Source organism: Lingula anatina, chromosome 1 (genome assembly GCF_051362555.1).
Source record: "Lingula anatina isolate TDL-2025a chromosome 1, LinAna3.0, whole genome shotgun sequence".
NCBI classification, from domain to species: Eukaryota; Metazoa; Brachiopoda; class Lingulata; order Lingulida; family Lingulidae; genus Lingula; species Lingula anatina.
The window spans coordinates 45,451,004-45,473,610 of NC_141767.1; the positions used below are offsets into that span (position 1 = coordinate 45,451,004).

General features: G+C 32.9%; 1 protein-coding gene and 1 long non-coding RNA gene across 3 annotated transcripts; one reads left to right on the forward strand and one right to left on the reverse strand.

Moving 5' to 3' along the window:
• Nucleotides 1-49: 49 nt before the first annotated feature.
• LOC147764390 (uncharacterized) lies at nucleotides 50-6,064 on the reverse strand. Its single transcript, XR_015332057.1, has 3 exons — nucleotides 5,922-6,064; nucleotides 501-592; nucleotides 50-181 (listed from the first exon to the last, which is right to left on the reverse strand). It is a non-coding gene; the product is annotated as an uncharacterized LOC147764390 (long non-coding RNA).
• LOC106176187 (putative peptidylglycine alpha-hydroxylating monooxygenase 1) lies at nucleotides 2,694-18,974 on the forward strand. 2 transcript variants are annotated; one of them, XM_087001741.1, is made up of 11 exons: nucleotides 2,694-2,716; nucleotides 6,815-6,946; nucleotides 8,319-8,373; nucleotides 9,915-10,002; nucleotides 10,624-10,745; nucleotides 11,617-11,755; nucleotides 13,903-13,967; nucleotides 14,404-14,484; nucleotides 14,934-15,064; nucleotides 15,372-15,421; nucleotides 15,810-18,974. In XM_087001741.1, exons 2-11 carry the CDS (start codon nucleotides 6,833-6,835, stop codon nucleotides 16,222-16,224), a joined length of 1,260 nt encoding a protein of 419 aa, XP_086857867.1. In that variant the 5' UTR covers nucleotides 2,694-2,716; nucleotides 6,815-6,832; the 3' UTR covers nucleotides 16,225-18,974. The 2 variants fall into 2 exon arrangements, with proteins under 2 accessions (XP_086857867.1, XP_013413906.2); XM_013558452.2 differs by lacking the exon at nucleotides 2,694-2,716 and adding an exon at nucleotides 6,036-6,299.
• The last annotated feature ends 3,633 nt before the right edge of the window (nucleotides 18,975-22,607 follow it).

Here is a 22,607-nt window from a genome sequence, read left to right on the forward strand (position 1 = left end):
TTTTGATAATATGGGTGTAGATGTTTCAAGGGGTTCCACCCTTACCCAATTTTCCTTCTATCTTTCAACCTGTATTCTTGGAATTGACAAGTTTGTAGGCAGTAACCTTAGTTTTAGGGATTGCTTTTTCAATGATATCATTTGTTCTCGCTTTTTGTCTTCATTGGCCATCTAAATTTTCCTACAAAGTAGAATAAAGCAGATATGGATCACAAATCTATTCCTTATGAAAGTCAATACAAAAACAAGCCTTTTAGCCCTATTTTCACACAATCTTTATTATATATATATATATATATATATATATATATATATATATATATAATTGAGAAAAACCTTTGATGAAAACTACAAAGACTGTATATTGGTATCAAACAACCACAGACAAGCTGCAATTATGATATGCATCACATCGTAGGTTCAAAATCAATTTGTATTTAACTGGAATGCCATTTGCACCAGCTATGGGGGGCTTTGCTAGAATTCCACTGGCCTCTTACCATTACTTGAACAGGAATCCTTGTAGGGTTAACCCATTAGTTACACATGCAGGGATGTCTTGTGTTGCATTTCTTTACTAAGGCCCTCTGCACTGTTAGATAAATCAAAAATATAAATGAAATTATTAAATTGAAAAAAGAAAAATATAAAGTCAGTGATGAGCATACGCATTCTTCAAGCACATTTGATAGCACTGAGATGAGAAATGATAGAACGCATTATTAAACCTGCACCTTTGTGATTTGAGGCTTCTGATTCTTAAGTTTCATTCTGATTCTTGTGGACACATGACAAGAATGTGAGACATGCTTATGATAGCCTTTTTCAATTTTAATAAACAAAAACAACAACATATAATTTCAGTGTAAAAAGAATATTGAAAAAAAGTGAGTATATCTGCTGTGTGTTTCCTCCTTCGACAGTAAACAACTAAGGTTTAAAACATATATTGATTTGTATAGTTGGCCAGTAACAATAGGCCTTCAATTTGGTCATCACAATCAGACTAATTTTTTGTCAAACATAACACCTGATGGAACACTCCAATGTTAACTTGAAAATGTACATTTTAACTGGAAAACTCCCATGTTACTTACCAATGGAAATTAAATAGAATTTCTTATTCTAATAATACAAGAGATTGGGAAAATACAAGAGATGGGTTTTAAAACAAAACATGCTGAAAACATGAACCTTTTCTGAAAGCAATTTTATGTATTTTTTGTGTCAAAATGTCAAGGACGCATTGGTTATATCCTAATGTGGGATTGATTTTAGAAGTGCCTTTTATATCAAGTACGTAGAATTGCCACATTGATATAATTGCCACATTGGCTATTGTGGATCCAACTACTTAGGTGGATCCAACTTCATGGGGACTGTTGATGAATGCAATCAGTTCAACAAATTAGAATGCCTCCTGGCATTGTATAGAATATAGAAAAGCTGGTGATTAATTATACTAGTACGTTGGAAACGAGGAGACAGGTTAATCTGTTAAACTGATTGCATTCAGCAAGAGTCCCTGCAGAGTTGGGTCAATCTCTGTAGACCAATAGTTTCAATGGGAATGAGCCTTAACTTTCAATTCACACAAATTAAAATGCATAGGTAATTACACTTAATACACAGTAGTTCAGAGACCATACTGTGCTCATTGTATGGGATTTTTTCCTTGTTTTTCTGAAGTGAATAATTTTTATTTAAATCTACTCATTGTTTATGCCCTAATCCATTCTACTGCAACACTCATTCTTTTCACTCTCTTGATCTACCCTACATGCACATGCATTCATATACATACAAATGTTTTATGAGCAGATTTATTCTATTTAATTTTAATCCCTGTTAAGATGACCAATGTTCATGTAAACCCAAACAGTTGAGTTTAGAGGACAATTATTTTCTTATCTTCTAAACAGAATTGGTCATGCAGGGAATAAATTAAGCTGTATACAACCTCTCAATACAGATGGCTTGGTAATCAAATTTCAGCAGAGGATCTAGTTGTTACTGAGAACAGGTTTTGTCCCTCTGGTGTACTATTATCCCATTCTTGTGTTAGATAACTGGATAACAAGAATGTGGAGGATGCAGAGACCAGCTGATTCTATTACACCACTGTTAACACTGAGATGGAATGAAATTGATTGGTTGCCCAAAATTGTGTTTTGATTAGTACAACCCAAAAAAGATAATTTAAATATTCCATAAGCAAGTTCAGTACATGTCAGAAATAATCTATTAAGTTATAGGCCTCAGATGATAATGTTTGATGAAACTTACTGATTAGGAATAAATGAGGTGTATGAAATTTTTGGGTCATATTAATTCTATGTAAGTAGATTTGTGGTCCCAAGATGATACACTGACATAAGGGAAAAGTAGCCTGTGTTTCAGAGTCAAGTTGGGTCAGCTTCAATGATCTCCATCCATGAATTTCCATATGCATCTTCTTGTCACATTTGAACTTCACTTGATTTAAGTTTACTATGCTAATCACAAATGTTAGAAAGGTCTGTAAACTGCTGGACATGTTTTTTTACAGTACTGTTAACTCTGAAGAACCTAGGATCCAATGCACATGCATATTCTACACAATTCAATAAGGACTGCTGACACTGATCATGTGGTTATGTTATGGAGCAATCTGCTCGATTACAAAAGGAATTGCAGTCTGATGTCTTTTATTTCAAGCTTGGAACAATCTATTAGGGTAATGTGAAACGCCTTGTGTGTCTTGAAACTAGCACTCCCTATATTTAACTCTAAGGGCACATAAAGGGGGAAGGTTATGGGCGGTAGTGTAATAGTTGCCATTAATACTTCTTGAGCTCAAGGAAATTAACTTCTGAGAATGACCATTTGAGTTTTCAATATATCTTTTATGGGTGTGGGTTGAATTGTGTCAGGTCTTTATTGGGTGTTGGTTAAATAACATTAGAACTTCTCATAGGTGTTAGTTGTTTTGCATGTAAGGACAGTCAAGTTAAAATTGTAACACTGTTCAATTTACTCTTAATTAGAAATAAGAATATGAATTTGCATAAGGGATTTTAAGCTAATACAATTAGATCTTAGACAAATATTCATCATTCAGTCAAAGGTATTTACACAAAGCAACACTGTTTTGTAATGTTCAGTACTCACAAACATGCTGTGTATTGATTATTGTATTTATAACTGAGTTCAGTCAGGAATTTATGGATGATCTAAAATCAATTTTCTTGGAATCATCAACCACACAACATAAAGGAATACAAAGTAATCTAAAACTAAGTCATTGTTAACAAATGTTTAATATTACTATCAATAGAACAGTAATTGGATGTTTTCATGTAAACATGCTACTGCTCATTCTGGAATATTTTTCTCTTAATTATCTCTCATTTTAACCAGTAAGTACATGAAAAATTGACAAAAATAATAATCAAACGTCTCTCATTTTCTTGAACTATCATCTCAACTTTGTGTAATTTTTCATCTGTAAGCATGTGGTCAGTGCTACTTTGCAGGTGTGCAGTGTCATGTAGACACTGAGAATGATGGAGTCTTCTGTCAGGTGTTGCAATAGTGTTAAGTTGCAGGTAGACAGACATATTGATTGGACAGAACAAAGCAAAACACAGTTCATTATTCTTGATTATGAATAGAAGATACCCCAACATATATCTTTTAAGATATTTGCATTAACCAATGACAGATTGAGTGCTTTTTTTAGACCTGTAGTCAGCAATTTCTAAGGTTTTTTTTCTGAAGAAGCGGACCTTTTACCCTTTATGCTCCCCCAACATGAGTAATGGCTAAGAACCTAGATTAAATCAAATTTTTATACAAAGTGGACTTTTTTTTTGGCCAAAAGGGTGGTTCTTTGTAACCCTCTGTTGAACAGCCACTCTCCTTCCCTATGGGCTTGCTTTTACTGAATAAAACATTAAGTGTTAAGCATAACAGAATATTTTAAGATGGTTTTTCATAGAGAAAAAAGTGTCAAGTTGAACAGATCAACAAAAGTGTGTATTTTGTAAGATTACATCTGTTTCTGATAAGGAACTGGCAATATTTGTGACAGCTGAGACATGTGGTTAAGCTCTCATACCTTGGACAAACAATACGTGCCTTGAGTCACTTCTCACTAAATGCATTTACTTATTGTTTTTTTATTATTCAAAGACAAAATATGTTGACCAAATAGTACCTCATGATTTTTAGGTATGTTAAGCAGATTCATTTTTTAAATTACAAAATGTACAAGTTATTATAGTTTTTAGCATCTGTGTTAATAAGAATGGTAATGTGCTTGATAAATTCAGTATGTAATATTTGTATCTGTTTCAGTGGAAAACAGCAAACATTCCATTAAGTGTGGTTTGTTTCTTGTATGTTCTACACTTAGTAGAAATTGGAATTAAAAAGAAAAAAGTGCAACCTGTAAATAATTTTCATTAACATTCTGTTATTTTATTGGTAGATGAGAATTGTACTCAAAAATTTTTAGAGTACATGACCTCAGATTTCTGAGTAGGTCGTGGTAAATTAATAGTGTAAATTCATTTAAGATAAGAATTTAAATAACACTTATGTACTTGTTTGTTAATAAGTGTATTTGTTTATACTTCACTCATGATATAATTTGTGCATGCATATGACAGTAAGGACAGCATTTATTGACAATCTATTTCCATTAAGGCCTTTGATTTTTATTGATTTTTGAACAGAATTCACTGTCAGTGGCACGATGGATGTCGTTAGCAAAAATATGCCATCTTGTGGAGGGGCTTGTGTTGCTAATAAACCACAGCAGACTACAGTATATATCTATGGTAACTTTATATTATTTTATATTAATAATCACATCACTGTACTAAAAGGTAATATCTGTAATGAGAAGCTAATCACAGGAATAATACATCTAGGCACAATGTGGATAAATTGATGAAATTCACTTTCTGTGTCAATTGACGTATCAGTAAGATAGAGACTCTTAGTTTCTAATCTGTGTTTGGTTTGTCAATAAAGCTACAGACACTGATAATTCACATGGAGGGTGATTGGCTGAAAACGGCTATTAAATTTTGAAACAAGCCCATTCCCTGTAATACTGACATTAAACAGATATTGAAAAGAAGAGTGAATTATAAGATTTTGGACCTTATATGTTGGATGGAGGAAATATTATAAAGGTGGAGTATTGATCCATCCTCCCACGCTGGACCAGAGGCATTGTGGAGATTACTGAAATGAATTTTATGGAGCCCTTCTATGGTAAATTTGATGTGGGAGATAAACTTTTTTTACCAACGTATGTTAGGAAAATCAGAGTTGTTGGATTTTCAGAATCAATTGATGCTGTGAAAAGAGATTATAGTTGTAAATAACAGCTTTTTTAATAGCTGTAATGCATTAAAAAGATATGAAGTTGGTGTTCATAGCAGCTTTTACTTATTTGTGTAAAAGTTTGAAACTCAACATTTTAAGACCTGTACAAATATGAGTTAGTTGCACACCCTTTACCTGACTGTCATTCCTGTAGTTCACACACAAATATAAAATTACTTTTAAAGGCCATTTACAGAACTAACACACTTATAATCTAAACCATACTACATAATTAGGTATCTCATCTCGAGTATTTGGTTACCATTGTCTGTTTTAAGGTGCAAGGCTGATTACTCTTTGTGTAACCCATCACCATAATAACAGTAGAGTGGCATTCCATACCTAGTGGTGGGGATTGTTAGAAATCATAACTAAAGCTTTCTGCTTACTAATGAATAGTTAAGCTGTAACAATTGCACTGTAAATTGATGTGCCCCTTTACACTTACACTTGTCTCACTTAACAATGGTGAATGATTTATAACAAAATTGCAGACTTCTTGTATACATCTATTCTAAGAACTGAAGAACTTAATAGCATACCTCGTACACCTGTATTATAAAGCTTTTGGCCTGTTTCCTTTCAATATTTTTGTGGAGAAATGTCTAGGAAGTCGCCCCCCTATCCCAGCCCTTGTAGAGCCCAGTGTGTTAGTGACGTCAATTTAGTCTTTAGGGAAGCATTGATGTGCATGATAACCAATCGAGGCAGCGGTTGATAAATCTTAGGTGATCTATACTGAGAACCAGACTCACTGTATGTGACTGATAGAAAAGGTGTCATATGTGAAGTAACCAGATATAAGTACGCTCGAAATCATAAGAAAGAGTACAATTATTATTATTTAAATCACCACAGTTTTAAGGATACAGCAAAAATTCTGGGCTAAGGTGGATAAGCGTGTCTGCCAAAAGAGATAGGTAAGTTCTTTTTCATGCATATGGCATGTTTTTAACATGTTTACTGAAAGTAAACATTTTGATGCTGACTTGAAGATGTTTTGGATTCTATGTCATCAATATAATTCAATAGTTGACCAATGAATATAGATGCTGACCAGTGAAATTAACTGAGCTATGTTTCTCAGAGAATATATGTACTCAGTCAGTATTACATTTTTGTCACAACTGTGTTAATCTTTTTTTCACCAAGCACATAAAATGTACATATGATTGTCACCATGGTATATCCAACAAAATTGTGACATTAATCCTAAGAATTGAGAGGGTGCTTTAAGTGGATGTATATGTTCTTATCATTGAAGCATACTATATTTCTCTCTACTTGCAGTTGAACACTGACAGTAGGTGGAAAATGGTATCAGCTTTTTTTTTAATTCTATGCTTATATTCTTAATAACATATGTTAGGGGGAGATGATGTAGTAAAACATTTCCAAAGAAAATTCATGTTTTATATTCTCATTTCTCTTACAGTGCTTGATATAATAGAGGATGCTATCTGTGGTGCTATTTTGGTGCTTAGTGGCACTGGGTCAGAGTCGTCCAACCAAGGATGGAGACATAAAAGATGTGGAATTCAGAATGCCTAATGTTCAGCCTCAAAAGGTTTGTAAACTGTAGTCAGGATATCTACTAAGTATACGAGCAATAAAGATAGTTGCATATGTGCCGATATCAAACAAAACTGTGGTAGTGATCTCTGTATTACATTTACAAACTTTTACATAAATATATATTGATATATATTTGATTCAAAGACCATAGGGTGCATTAACTTAAAAAACATGAATTCTTTTTTATCCAGTTTGTCACGCATCAGAAAATATCTGTGTCAGATATGTTTACCACACATTTGACTGTCTTTTATTATGGGTGCAATTCATTTCTTAAGAATGATCTGAATATAATGAATCCTTCATTATGGGTAGCAACTGTGAAAAGAAAAGGTCACAATGAATAGAACACAATAGCTTCCTAGTTATTTGTATTTCAATTATGTGTTCTGGTTTGATTGTGAAAATATTATCCGTGATTGTATTGTATTAAGGCTACAGAAAGGTCCTAATAAAAGATTAATAAGTGAATAAATTAACAGATAAATTAGAACCCTAGAGCAGAACCCAAGGTAAAATGTAAATGGTAATTTTAGTAAAAGGGGACTTGAATTTAGTTAAAACTATAACATCTTTCCTTTCTCTCCTGAAGAACTGTCTGTCTTAAAATTTCCTTGAAATTTCTGAAGAACTTCTGAAGTCTGTTATAAAGAAACAAACAAGAAAAAACAGGCAAACAAATAAATGCCAATGAAATAACACAATCTCCTTCTTTGGCAGATGTAATAATAAGTAATGCAGATAAACCTTATATCGTAGATAATTTTCTACAATCTTTTAAATTAACTTTGTTAACTATGTTTTTATGTCACTGGCCCAAATTGTGTCACCAACTATGACTTTAAGTGGACTGTTTTCAAGACTTGAATAAAACATGTCCATTGAATACTCTGGAAGTTGTCACATTTAAAACAAACACAATGGTAACATTACTTGACTTTCTGTAATATGTAAGCCTAATGGGTTTTCACTGTCTACTTCATAAACATGATGTAACAGAGCAGATTCTTGTTTTTTCTCTGTATTTTTGAAAGCTTTTTTTATGAAAGAAACTATTCACTTGAGGAGTAAAATAAGTTTGTTTCTAAGTTTGTATCTTCATTTCAGAATTAAATAATTTTTCATCAAAAATACCACTCACATAACAAATAAGTGATGGAAAATATTAAAGAATGAATCTGAATAGGTATTGTTGCAATGATATTCAAACAAAGGGAATGTTTTTTTTTAAATCATTAAAGTATTAAGAAAAAATTGGTCTGAAATTTTTGATCTTTTACAATTGTTTAAAAATGATTGATTTTCGATCTGATGAAAATGATGGATGTGTAACTATACAGCAGTATACAAAATCTATTTTGCAGCCTGATACCTATTTATGTGTGCCAATGAAGATGGAAGAAGTTGCCAAATATGTAGGTATGTTACAAATTTACTGTTACATGTTGTTTGTTTGGTTATTCAAAAATGTTCATATCTCTCATCAATTTGAGCCTGACAGAACACAGTGATTGACATATTTTTGAAAAAAAAAAGATCATAGCTAGGTGTGTCCACACATTGGACAATATTATATTCATTAATTTTACTTATCTATGCCATCTGGCATCACAAGCTTTATATTGTTTTTGACTTGGTTATTTGTGCTGATGATACATGTAAATAACCCACTTTATTAGGACTGTTAATTGTGCAATATCAACAGAACTGGCTTTGGACTTTTGGGGTTTCCATTTAACATTAGGGACTTAATGAAAATCAAATGGGACTTACAGAATTGGCTGGAAGTCAAAATGTTATTTTTTCGGTCGAAGGTCTCATTTTCTGTGTATAATAGATACACTGGAGTCATTTGATAATTTACATTAAAAGCCGGATTGGGGCAAATGACATAAGGAATATGCTCCTGCTCTGATAATAAAGAATAATTGGCAGAATTTTACATGTCTGCTACCTCGTATTAGTTTCATGATGTGAAACCTGTAATAGTCAACTTATATTCAGTGCCTGGGCATTGAGTCCTTGCAAATAACATAAACGTGCTTCAAAACATGCTATTAGCACTTCAAGTTCACCTTACAGTACCAAGTGTACAATGGCATCAAATCAGAAAAACATATAAACAATGAACATTCTGGGAAAATTTATTGGATTAGAACAAGAGATGTGGGTGACTTTTCATTTAAATTCTTTCACATTTTTTTTAGGAATAAAAACCTTTTAAGTGTCATGATTTATGGATGGCTTCTGGCCTTGGTAGTTGATTACACACAGTATGGAAGACATTGTATGCTTTGTACTTCTCTTGGCCTGTGTGATTAAATTTACAGAGAAGTTATTAGTAAAAATCAATAAACCACATGCTGGAGTAATAAATTTAATCAGAATCTTCATAACAGAAACCTCCTAGATAACAGACTACAGAGTGTGTGAACTTTTTGCTGTTGTGATCACTATGACAGTTTGACAGTTTTTAAAATTTACTGACTGCAAAACATTGCATGGCTTATAGAAGAATGGTACATAAAAATGCCCATTAATACACTTATCATGTACATTTGTTCTCCGTATGTGTTTAAGTGGCTCTATGTGGAGTCCTTATGAGGAAATTAAGTTGGATATATTTTGTGTCATATAACCCTGATAACCTATATTGATAAGATATGAAAGTTATTTTCAACAGATTGATATTCTGTAACTATAAAAGTTTTATTCAGAGAAACCTCCAATTACTCCCCAACAACAGTTTTCATCCTGGATTTCAGTCTTCCCTAACAGTCTGCCCTCTATGATTGTTTCAAATGGTGTATGTGCCCTTTTTTACATATTTTTGAGCTGGAAATTTTGATATAACAACCTCAGATATTACACTATGCTCTCATTAATCCATTCCCTTGATGATCTGCTTATTTATTTATTTATTTATTTATTTATTTATTTATTTATTTATTTATTTTCAGTTGGATTTGTTCCCCATGCCAACATGTCCACTGCCCACCACATGCTGCTGTATGGGTGTGAAGAGCCTGGGCAGACAGACAAGGTTTGGTAAGTGCTGTCACAGGATCTTACGTCTCTACCTGCAGACAGTTGTGATAAGGTTATAAGATTTATGGCTCTGTGGTCTAAGGTAAAAAGTGTTGTCAATTGTTTTTACTTTGATGTACTCAATTATCTTACCAGAATGATGGAAAATGTCAAATTTCTTCAAAAACCTGTTAATTGCATATGGGCATCTATAATTTTCGTTGTGTGAACCAGGAGTGATTTTTTTATGTGTTTATTTATTTATTTTATTTTATTTTAAAGATGTGAAGTGCATTCTTCCCTGTTGGAATATAATTTTGTAGCTCTTTGTAAGTTAAAAATATAATATGCTAATAATGTTAGCACATATGAGGCAGTCCAATTATACAAGATATTTTCCCCATTAAGCAAATACCTGCCTTTATCATGAGTAAAAAGATGATTCTCGAAATTTTAGTATATCCAAGGTAAAGCATTTCCATATTTCTGATTTGCAGATAATGTGATATCCTCTCACCAAAAGAACAAAACATATAGTGATTTTCTCTGATTTTCTTTGTTAAGAATAATGATTATCTTTCAAATGGTAATTTGAGAGATGCTTAAGATAGCTGTATGAATAAGATGTTGTTACTGTTTCAGGAATTGTGGAGAGATGTCAATGAAGGAGAAAAGTTCTTATACCATGGCTCCAGTGTGCCAAAAAGGATCTGCCATCATTTATGCATGGGCAATGGATGCTCCTCAACTGACGCTCCCCAAGGGTAACTATGAGATATTACTGACCTAAAACTGTTACACTAATGTACACAAGATATCTTAATACATATGGAATAGACAACAAATTTTTACATTTGATTGATTTGTGTAGCTTGTAAATAAAGTGTTTTCCTAATAATACCATTGATTTTTAAATTAATGTTTTTTTGCTTATATGTTAAATACTTAAGGTAGACTATTTTCACTTTCTACTTTTATTAGATACATTAAAGTTGTTATTAAAACAATTCTGAGTTGTCAGTTGTATTTCACATTTACTGTTGGGAAAATCCCACTGATTATTTTAATTTCATGGTGTTACATTTATGCCCAACAGGCTTAGTGCTTTCAGTCTTTCCCTTCACACAGACTTGCTTCAGGGCACCAGATTCATGCTCTACACTTTATTACATGTACGAGTGCACCCTGTAAAGAGTCACAAAAACCATTTCTTAAAGTTAATAAACATTGATTTTTTACTCACTGAATAAATCTCCAAGATGTCACAAAATGTTCATCTGTAAATCCTTTATTTTACAAAAGGATGTCACCTATTGGTCATTTTGGTATTGATAATTTTGACCAGTGTGCCACTCTTAGTCCTGCCCGCTAACTGGACTAATTAAGTTATGGTAGTAAACATGAAACCACCATGAAACCATACAAATACAGTTGAAGCTTTAACAAAATGACTGTAAGAAATTGTTGATAAACTGGGAGCCAAACTTCATAATGAGCTGCTCTGGCATGCTTCTCTTTATAGTAACTTATTGTCCTTTTTGTCCACATATTATATCGTACCTTGTCTCTTCAATTCATCCTTATCAAATTTTCGGCCAGAAAACTCCAATTTAAAAGATAAGATATTTCTTTCAGATGTTGGCTTCAAGGTCGGTGGAAACTCTGAGATCCAGTGGCTGGTTTTACAGGTTCACTACAAAGATGTCAGTAATTTTGTCCCGCCCAAGTCTGGATCTGACCATTCTGGAATCACAATGAAGGTCACAGAGACAGAGTGAGTATTCAGAAAGATATCTGATCAAACTGGGTATGGATTATGTCAAAGATGACAATTTTCTGGACATAATTTGGATTTGGCTTTGTTCTTCTTCAAGATAAAAAATTTCACTGTGTTCTTATTTGGTTTGTTAATTTTGCCTTTAGGAAATTTTTTTATCAATGTAACCTCAATAGTTTCTTTTTTTGTGGAAAAAACATTATTTTAAATCATTGCATGATTTTGATTTTATTAAACAAAGATATCTGGGTCACATGTTTTTGATGGTTTACAATTACACTACTGTTAATTGGTCATGTGGCTGACCTGTATTTATTTTGCTTACCAAATTCATGAAGAACAAAGAAATCCAAAGTACATTATTCAGAAGAAACCGGGGATTATTCAGAAGCTTATATATTCAAGTCTCACTAGATTTGTATTGCATCATGATGATAACAAAGGTAATTTTTCTGACAGTTTAATCTGCTGGTAATTTGTGATCATAAATACTACAAGGCAATTGAAAGCTCCTCTCAGAAACCTTGTCCTGCTTGGTGAAGATCCAGTATTCTTATCAGAATCTGCTGTACATATTCAAGCATAGTAACTCCATGTGCATCTTTGTATATAATTATGTGTTCAATTTTCATAGCTTCTATAAGCAAAGAGCTCATTCCAAACAATTGTCAAATTTGTGCCAACTTATTACTGGTAAATACTGCAAGGTTTTAAAACCACCAGCATCAAAGTTATATTGGTGAAATATGACTTTGCAGCCAGGGGTGTTACAAGTACCATGTAAGTTAGACATTGGCTATACATAATTTTTGGCTTGCAAAAATGATGCTTATTATCCAAAATCACATTTGACTCTCTTTTTGGCCTTAATCACACAAATACATTGATCGAACAACACTAATGAAGGCATTCGGTCCCTTAAGTCCTTATTTCCTGTCTGAAGTGAGAAATCTAAAATATGATGTGAGGACCTTCATGTCTAATGAGTTTCTGTGTGAAATGCTAGCTATTAATCTTGGATAATCTAAGATTATTATTAATTTCTCAGCAGACAGTGCCCACATAGAACATTTAGAGGGATAATAGGGTGTGTTTAATGAACATTTGTAATAAAACAAAAGCCTGTTTACTGGGATAATGCCCACGTCTTTATTTATTATTAGCTTTTGACATAAATCTGTGGTATGCAAATAATTTAGGAACTGAAATATGACTTCTTGTTAGCATAGAGAAATGTTTTTCAGGATTTTGTAATGGAATTATAATTCAAAACATGCATTAAATTTGTTGTTTGCAGGATAATGACTATCAAAAGTACAATTTAGGAATATAAAAATGCATGCAATTTCTATTGAAAACCTATTTTGCATTATGCTCTGAAGCTGCATTAGGTCTTGAAATTCATTTCTGTGTATTTATTTTTTTTAATCACAAGCTTTTTTCATCCAAGATGGTTGGGCCATTAAGATTTTTCTCTTGGAGGAGTAAAAGATTCATATAAATTATAAATCTTATCTAAATTTTTCATGATTTACTGAGTTATTTACCTTACCATCCAGTCAAGCGAACAAAAGAAAATCCAAGGGAATTTTTTGAGTGCCAGTTTGCTGGTAATCATACTGCTTTTACAGGGATCAAGGAACATAATACAGGAAACTTAACCTGGAGGGAGAAAAGAGAATTGATAAATGAACTATTTAAAGAGAAAAAAAACACAAAATGGGCTATTTTTACTCACTTGGGGGAACAAGAATGATAACAACTATGTTTTTGTTTTCACATTTTGTTAAACTATTTTCAGCTAAGCCTGGTTTGCCTGCTGTACATAGAACAAAAAAATCAATGTAGACACAATGCTTCCATAAGAATTGCTATTTTTTCATTTCTTACCTATTGCCAGCCAGGTTAAAAAATACTGTAGAAACATAAGAAAGAGTACAGAAGATTGGTTATAAAAAAGTAACTGTACCATTGAAAATTTGTCAGATATATTATAAATTAAGCACGAAAAAAAAAATGTTATTTTTAAATTTGAAACAACATTTCCTGTGGTTAGGGCCCATTACGTCAAGGCAGGGATGGTATAAGTGTGTTGATCACAAAATGTATTGAATACTAAAACTTTGTTTAATTTCTTCTTACAGGCAACCCAAGCGAGCTGGTGTTTATTTGCTGGGAACAGATGGACGCTTAGATCCTCATGAGACTGGTATGATAAGATAAGATATTGCAACACTAATGACGTCTGTTGTCACCCTGAGTTTCACAGTGCCATTGCCACTGGCTCCCTCTATAAGCATACTTAAACTCTTTTTACAACTATAACCAATTATTTTATGTAGCTTTATGAAATTGGAATCCAACAAAATCAATGATAAAGAATGTGAGTCATTTGTTATCAACTTATCACAACTGAACCTGCATTATTTTGTTTTGGTATGTAGTATTAAGATCAGAGACATGATGTTTTTTTTTTTGTAATTTTTTTTTTTTTTTTTTTTGAAGAAGAAGAATGCATTATGTTTATGTTTGCGCTTCGGCAATTTTCTTGTTGAAATCAGTTGATTTTCATTTGTGATGCTAAAGACTGGCTACATGTAATATAATGATATTGTTTTTGAGGCAAAGAATTATTTCCTTTTCAGTATACATGGAGGCAGCTTGTAAGATCACAGAGGACATTGTCATGCATCCATTTGCCTTCAGAACCCATGCTCACACTCATGGTGAGTTGTGGCCAAACACTGTAATGAAATTTTACAAGTTCTTTGAAGCATAGTCATTTCACCATTTTTACCCATCTGCACCTGTTCTTGTCTGACTGAGTATAGTGATTTTTAGCGTTATAACAATTAATTACTTTTTACAGCCACCATTTGTGGAGATACAAAAAAAAAAAAGAATATAAATTTGAAAAGATGTCAGGAGTTCAATTATGAATGGGTAGAGTGAATGATTTTTTAAAATGTGGCAACCAGTTAAATAGAAGTTTGAGGTAAATGAGCGAAAAAAAGTCAAAGTTGTGTGTAGGTGTTGTTTCATCTTAGTTTCAATATTAGATTAAGATTGATCACAATGTTCCAACCGTGAAGATATTCAAAACTTTGAATACTGGAATGAAGGTGGATAATGGGTGGCAACACAATTTTATGTACTTAATGTTCTTATTCCACAGGCCAAGTAAATGCTGGATATAGAGTACGAGAAGGACAATGGACAGAGGTTGGACGACAGACTCCCAAAAAGCCTCAAATGTTCTACAATACTACTGACCCAGATTTGACAGTCAGAGAAGGAGATTACTTGGTTTGTGGAAAATTTTATCTCAAAATTTATAATCTGTTTCAATCCACATTCTTTTTTCATTTTATTTATATTTAAAAGAAGTACATAAATATGTCAGAGGTAGTATTACATAGCTGTCTACAAACGGGTGTAGCATTATGCGTCTATAGTTTATGCATTGTTATTCCAAAAATGCATCATATTTGGTCACCTTGTATAAGAAAGCTAAGTTTGAAATTTACAGCAGCTTTTTTCTTTTCTTTTTCCTCCCTAAAACAATCAGTTTCAACCAGTTTATAGAGATTACATTAGAAATTCCTGATTTCAGGCTGCCAGATGTACTATGACCAATGATGAGGACAGAACAGTTCATGTTGGGTAAGGATGTGATAGAAATACATGTGGCATTTAAATTCTTATTTTTATAGTTAAAAGTATACTTTCTTCTGTGTTCAACAGAGAAATACTGACACATTTGGACTGATAGCTTTAAGTGAATGTGGTACATTGAACGGACACAATGTACAGTTTTTAACTCAGGGTTATAGTCCTGGTTGTATCTCTCTCACACACAACAATAAGAGAAACTGTGTAAAATGAACAATGCACTTCTTCTCACACAGACATCCAATCACACACACACATGCATACAAAGATCAAAATAATATTTTTTGGAAAGTTGAGAAATGTTCAGCAGTTTTGAAAGCACTGTGCATTCACCATGCCATCAGATACCTTACTTTAACCATTCTTTGTTTTATCACAGCCCTACCCAGAATGATGAGATGTGCAACTTCTACATCATGTACTACGTCACTGGTGACAAGATCCTTCGCAATAACTACTGCTTTAGCTCTGGGCCTCCTCGCTGGTACTGGAGCAAAATAGGTGCTCTGAACTACCAGGCTGCCCCCAAGAGTGCCAGCATGCTCCCAGGGTCAGATAAGCTTCTGGTGGAGACAATGTCCCACTATGACAAGTACGCTGATCCTGAGTACCGAGAGCTGGACTCCATGGATGATCAACTGCTAGTAGATGAGCTGCTAGGCAGAAATGGGGACTTTGAGGATGAAGATGAGGAGGATGAAGATGAAGAAGGTTATGGGGATGAGGAGGAGCAAGATTATGATAGAGAGTATAAGACTCTGTTGAAGCTTTATGAAGAACTTAATAGTTTATAGATGGCTAAAGAGTTTCGTAAGGGCCCTGTTTCACAAAAATGCTACAATCAGTTTTGTAACTAAAATTTTAGACCCCAGAGATTTAGCTGACTAAGATTCATTTCACAAAAAATCTTAAATGCTGCTGACCTAGTTTTTGTCATCTTAAAACTAATCCCATGACCACAACACATACGTACCTCACACAACAGTAATGGTAACCATAACAAATTGATGAATTCAACATAATTCATCTTTTAGAATCAGTTATGTATTAGATGTCTGATTTTCACCCAATCATGATGGAAAAATGTAACAATTAAGCCATCTATGAATATATTAATTACAAGCACAGTGTTAGCTTGTCACTGACTTTTGCCCAACTTCGTAATTTGGCCTGCTATCAAAAGAGCACTAAGATAAAACATTCTAACACTTTGTAAAAGACTCTCAGACAATGCAATGCTGGATTGCTTGGTAAAAATGATTTTAGCAGTCTTAGTTTATTAGTCCATAGACGTAAGACTTTTTGTTAGACAGGGCCCAGGATTATTTTTACCAAAGATATGCAGCTCTATGGATTAGGTTCATTTTAGAATTTTTCCTCTAGATAAACTTGATAATAACTGAGCCATGACATAGCATAGCAAAATTTCAGGACTGCCACATACTCTTCTTGCAAATTTGCCATAAATTTTGAAGAAGGGATTTTACCATGCTAATGAGGTCTGTTGCAAATTTGCAATAGCAATTGATATGTTAGCTGCTGTCAATTGGTAAACAATGGTTAGGCAATGATGTCAAAAGTTAAGAGCTTAGAGGTGAAAAATAAATCTAACCCTAGAAATTGCATTGATACATTTATTATATTACATGGTTGATGATTTGAGAATGATGATTTTACTCTATGATAAATATTTATGTAGGAAGGAGGGATCGAGTTACAGAGAGGATTATTACATTCTAAGTTCTATGATTATGTCCCCTGAATATAATATTTTAAACAAATTAGATAATTTTGGCATGGTCACAAATTTTATATTTTAAGATGTTTTACAGAACTGGTATCATGCTTCTGTAATAAGATATGTTAGACCAAGAGAAGCAGTATTGTACAGCACAGACAATGCCCAAATTACAGAATGGCATCTTAACAGCTTATATTTTGCATTGAAATTTTTAAAGTAAATTTTGGAGAAATAAGTTATTTATGAACTGAAAATTAACTAAAGCTCGATTATCTTTCAGATGTTTGATTCAGTACATTTTTCTGTAATTGTACAGTAAAATTTGTATGACTGATGACATGGCAATTGGTATTGCTAGTGTTAAGGATTAATCTGAAATAAGCTACTTTCTTGACATTTATCAATGAAAGTAATTTTATTTCTGAAGTTGATAGGTGAATGAGACTTATTAGTTGTCTTTGTAGATTTTAGATAAAGATATTTTTATTATGGCTCAATATAGTTTTAACAGTCTCATAAAAAAGTTATTAGGAATACTGTCTCTTCTTGTCAAAACAGAGCTTACTTGGTGCCTTTGTTTGATTCTTAACAATTATCATATTTCATATCATGGCTGTTGTCAAGAACAGTACACGGGTATATCTCATACATTACACACATCATGCATGAATGCGAGATGTATGTGTCATATTTGGATCTTTTGTTCTCAATATCTGCCATGGCATATCTAGTCACATACACCGTGCTGACTTGTGGTGTATCTTTTTCTTAAATTTCACTAAGAAACAGGAATAGACAGTAAGTGGATATACGCTTCTTTAATTTCACTTGTATTTGCTACAGATGAAAATGTCTGTTTGTAAGATCCAAGGTTTTGTTAAGAGGTTGAGGAGGAGGGGAGAGACACATGGGTAATGAAACAATATTGTCACACATTTGAATGTTTACAGGCAAGAAAAATAATTTGAGAGAAGCAAGGGGAGGGGAAGGGACTGTTACATGCTCTCCCTACACACACACACACACACACACACACACACACACACACACACACACACACAGTGACTGTCACACTGGTATTGGCATGTGTGGTCAGTGGTTTCAAGTTGTGCTTTTATATTTCAGGTCATTCTTTCACATTCTGATCTTAGTCATGTGTGTGATGTCAAAAATCAATGGTTTTAAAAGGATTCATCAGATAGGGAGTAAATTTATAGAATAATACATCACATGATCGAATTACTCCATTTTTACAATCAAAAATATATTTCTTCTGTGTATTGAGTTGCAACTGATGCATTTGATATAAAGATGTATTTCTTTTCATATCTATATTCAGATGGCTAATAGGTTTCTTCTGTCTTAATTAACTCAAGTTCAAAGATTGTAACAGTTGAAGGTGAGAAATGTGATGTGGAGGGGAAGGAAAGAATTCTGAATATTTATTTTTTAGATTTCTTTCAATTTTTTGTGCAATAAAATTTTGAGTGATTTCTGTGGGTAATATTTAGAAAGAACTAGAGGCATGATAGAATTCCCAAAATTTTAAAACTTGTTTTAGTTCTAAAATTACTGATTTACTGGTCCAGGATGGTAAAACTCTTTAAATGGTGTTAAATGGTTACAAAACTTTAATTATTTTTACCATATAAAATTTACCTACCTTGTTTGGGACAATATCAAAGAGTTGGAGACTTTAAAAATAAACTTAGGTTATGGACAGCATAATCAAAACAATCTCTGAAATTATGATTTATTGAAAATTTCATCTATAAAGTGTGAAAATAAAGAAGCAAAATCAAACCTTTCTTTTTGTTGTTTTTTCTTTCTTAGTGTGTTAGCATTTTAAAGCCAGCAATAATGACACATCTTCTTCATGTGAAAAAACACTGCATGTGTGGACTACAGAATACTGACACAGGTTGCTTAGATAATACTTATATTTTGCATTCATAACATGAACCTCATTTAGATTTTGATATTGCCCTACTCATTTTGACTATAAGGGAATGGAAACAATGTTCTGCAGGTGGAGACAGACCATGTGATTGTGTTAGCTGCTCCTGCCAGATCCAAAATAATGCTAAGGGCAACAAGGGAAAAGAATAGAAGAAGACAATTTTACTATCATATGCAAGGCACAAAGATTAAAGAAATTCTTGGTTTTGGCCCTTTTTCTTTGGGAGAAGGGTTAGGTCAGAGAGAAAGGGATGACAGGTCTGTAGCCAGCAAATTCAAAAGGGGGGTTCTTTTTCTGTAAAGTGGACCTTTTATAATGAAACCTTTGTGTACCTAGATCAAATTGTGCCCAAAATGGACTTTTTTCTGACAAAAAGGGTGGTTCTTTTGAACCCCCCGAACCCCCCTGGCTACGGGCCTGGATGAGCATGTGTCCTCCCCTGGGTCCACCATTGCTAAAATGATTGACTAGCTAAGCTGTAGCACATTACTTAATTAATTGCATACAACATACTAATCTCTGAATTAAATGTGCAATTATTGTGTAACATTTTTTTATTGTGTAGAGCACATGTACTAGGCAAACTTCATATAAAGTAGAATGTGCTTTTTTATGTTATTATAGAAAAACTATTGCAATTGTTAAAGATAATAATCTTTATGGAGCACTAAAATGTGTACAAGTTACATTTTACAGGCTCTCTACTCTGATTATAACATCTTTACAACAACTATATAAATCTATACAAAATACATATGGAATGATTACTGGGAAGTAGCACAGAATAAAACGACTATTGCTATTGATGAGTGTATCATTTTTTCAAACTTTCATATATATATTTTCAGAATATCATTTTCAGAATTTCATATATCATTTTCAGAATATATATATATGAAAGTATTCTGAAAATGATATATGAAATTCTGAAAATGATATTCTGAAAATATATATATGAAAGTTTAGCCTTTTTTTCTGATGGCATGGCTTTCATTAAGAGATATTTTTCAGGGGTGTTAACTTTTTAAAGTAAACTATATGCCCTAAGTGTACTATAGTCATCACTTTAATATATATTTCAGGTCTTTCCAAAATAGTTCATCAATCTTATTGTTGATAGTATCGCTCAGGTTTTCAAAAGTATCTAGCGTTTGTGCATCAGTTTTATGACCAAGACCCCAACATTGTATAAATGTTCTAATTGATCCAGACCAACATGCAGGCTTCTTTTTCTTTTTGCTCTTGTTCATAAAATGACGTTTTTGACCAGTCTGTTGGAAAGCAGTTCTTTCAGTCTGGCGCTGTATCTCTGTGTCTGTTTTACAACATCAGAGTAGAGTGGAAATCTTCCAAATTCAGCTCTACAGACATTGTTCATAGATTTTTCCATACACCTTGTGCCCATTTGCACATTTTTAGGTGTAGTTGTTCAAAAGGCAATTTATTTAATTTTGAAAGTGCTTGATGATTTTGTCAAAGAGTTTTAAATTGAGTGGGGGAGATGATATCTTGTTTGAGGACAGGGCTGCTTTAAGAGCAAAATTGTATTTAGAGCCTTTTTCTTTAAATTTTCAATTGCTTTTTTCATTGAACCTGTATTTGTAAAGATTAAACCCAGATAATTGTACTCTTTTACTGATTCAATGACTGCATTATTAAATATCACACCTTGAAAATGGGTAGTGTGGTCTGATCTACCAGTGAATTCAGGATCATTCGGTGCCAAGTCTGGTAGTTGGGCAGGCCTGTAGATTATCCCCTTAGCAAATTCCCAGTCTTGATAAAAATGGGATTGTGTAGCCTTCACCTACCGAGATGCCTAATCTGGTTTTACTATACATGCTTTTTGTGACACAATAGAATTTGCCTCGAATCCCGAGTTTTAGCGGTTTCAGTAAAAGTCCCTTGTGCCACACTGAATCAAAGGCTTTAATTCTCATGTCAATGAAACATGCATATAGTTTTTTGTTTTGATTGAGATACCTGTTGACTAGTGATTTCAGAGTGAAGATATGATCTGTTGTTCTATAACCTGGCCTGAAGCCTGCTTGCTCTTCGCTTAATTTGTTTTCATTGTTAATATGTTGAATGAGCCTGTGTGCTAAAACTGAATTAAATAATTTCCTAAGCAACTAGTTATGCAAAGGCCTCTATAGTTTTCAGAGTTCATATGCTCTCCTGATTTAAAGAGTAGAATTATAATTCCTAGGTTCCATGATGCAGGGATTTCAGATGTATTGAGCACCATGCTAAATAATTTAGTGACATAATCATAATCATCTATGTTGACATAATCATAATCATCTGTCAGACATAATCATCGATGTTGTTTAACTCAGATCATGGGACAAACCTTATGATGGAAGTGTGTGCTTGCATCAAGATGACCAATGCAATGATTTGCCTTCACAACATGATATTGGTCAATGTAGAGCTATTCATCTGAAAAACAATTTCTATAAACTATCAAGCTAATTGCCATCATGCTATACATGTAATAATAGTAGCAATCACTATAATGGATTCAATGATTCAACTGGCAATTGGTAACATTGGGTTTGCTAAAAGACAGGTTATGTTGATGGGTCACGTGTGAGTGTGTTTTGTCAAACAGAAATTTCAGTTTTTTAATATATATAAATTTTTAAGGAACTATGTGAGGTTTTGGGCTAAATAAAAAAAAATAATGACAGTAAATAGATTAAAAAGTCTGGAAATTATTTGTTCAGTCCAGATGATGTTAATTAAGATAAATTATTAAGCACCTTATTTGTTTAAGTAGATCCAATTGACGTCTTGTTTCCACTGTTTTTTAGCTTTCCATATGACTTTGGAATTTGTTCTGTAAGTTGATAGCCAAGGTTTACTTGTTATTTATCTAGATGACAGATGCTTGTGATAATTTATGTCTATGTGTGTTTGTTATTGTGTGTGTATTGATTGTATTACATTATAAAAAAGATGAGGTACATAAACTGCACACATGTATGTGAAATAAATAATTGCAAGGTGTTTGTGGTGCTCAGCAATTTTAACTGTTTTTTTCTTTTGTTCAAAAATGATAAAATTTGAGACTTAGCATAAATAAATTGATTATGCAAAAAAAAAAAAAAAAAAAAAAAACCAATTACACTTTTAATGCAGAATGTTTGATAAGCTTAAAAAATGTCAGTATGTATATATAAGAAGTCACATGACAGGTACTACTTTTAAGGAATTTAAATATCATCCGGACATAATATATACGTAGTTATATTAATTATGAATACAACTACATATATATATACTAGTATTTTATATTTTGAAGAATTTTTTGAATGAGTGACAATGTATCACTTTTAATTCTCTACACTGAACAAGATTACGACTCATCACTTAAAAGACAATTGCACATTCTCAAGTGAATTACTTATATTACTCATTTAACACTGGGTAATAAAGCAATTGATATTCTGGCTGAGGTTTTAGCATGACTG

What these genes read in the sequence shown, in the direction of transcription:
- LOC106176187 (XM_087001741.1), top strand. Translation starts at nt 6,833, where the DNA reads ATGCTATCTGTGGTGCTATTTTGGTGCTTAGTGGCACTGGGTCAGAGT. An exon ending in GGGCAGACAGACAAGGTTTG is followed by an intron (nt 10,003 to 10,623) that starts GTAAGTGCTGTC and finishes TTACTGTTTCAG; the next exon opens with GAATTGTGGAGAGATGTCAA. An exon ending in ATGAAGGTCACAGAGACAGA is followed by an intron (nt 11,756 to 13,902) that starts GTGAGTATTCAG and finishes TTCTTCTTACAG; the next exon opens with GCAACCCAAGCGAGCTGGTG.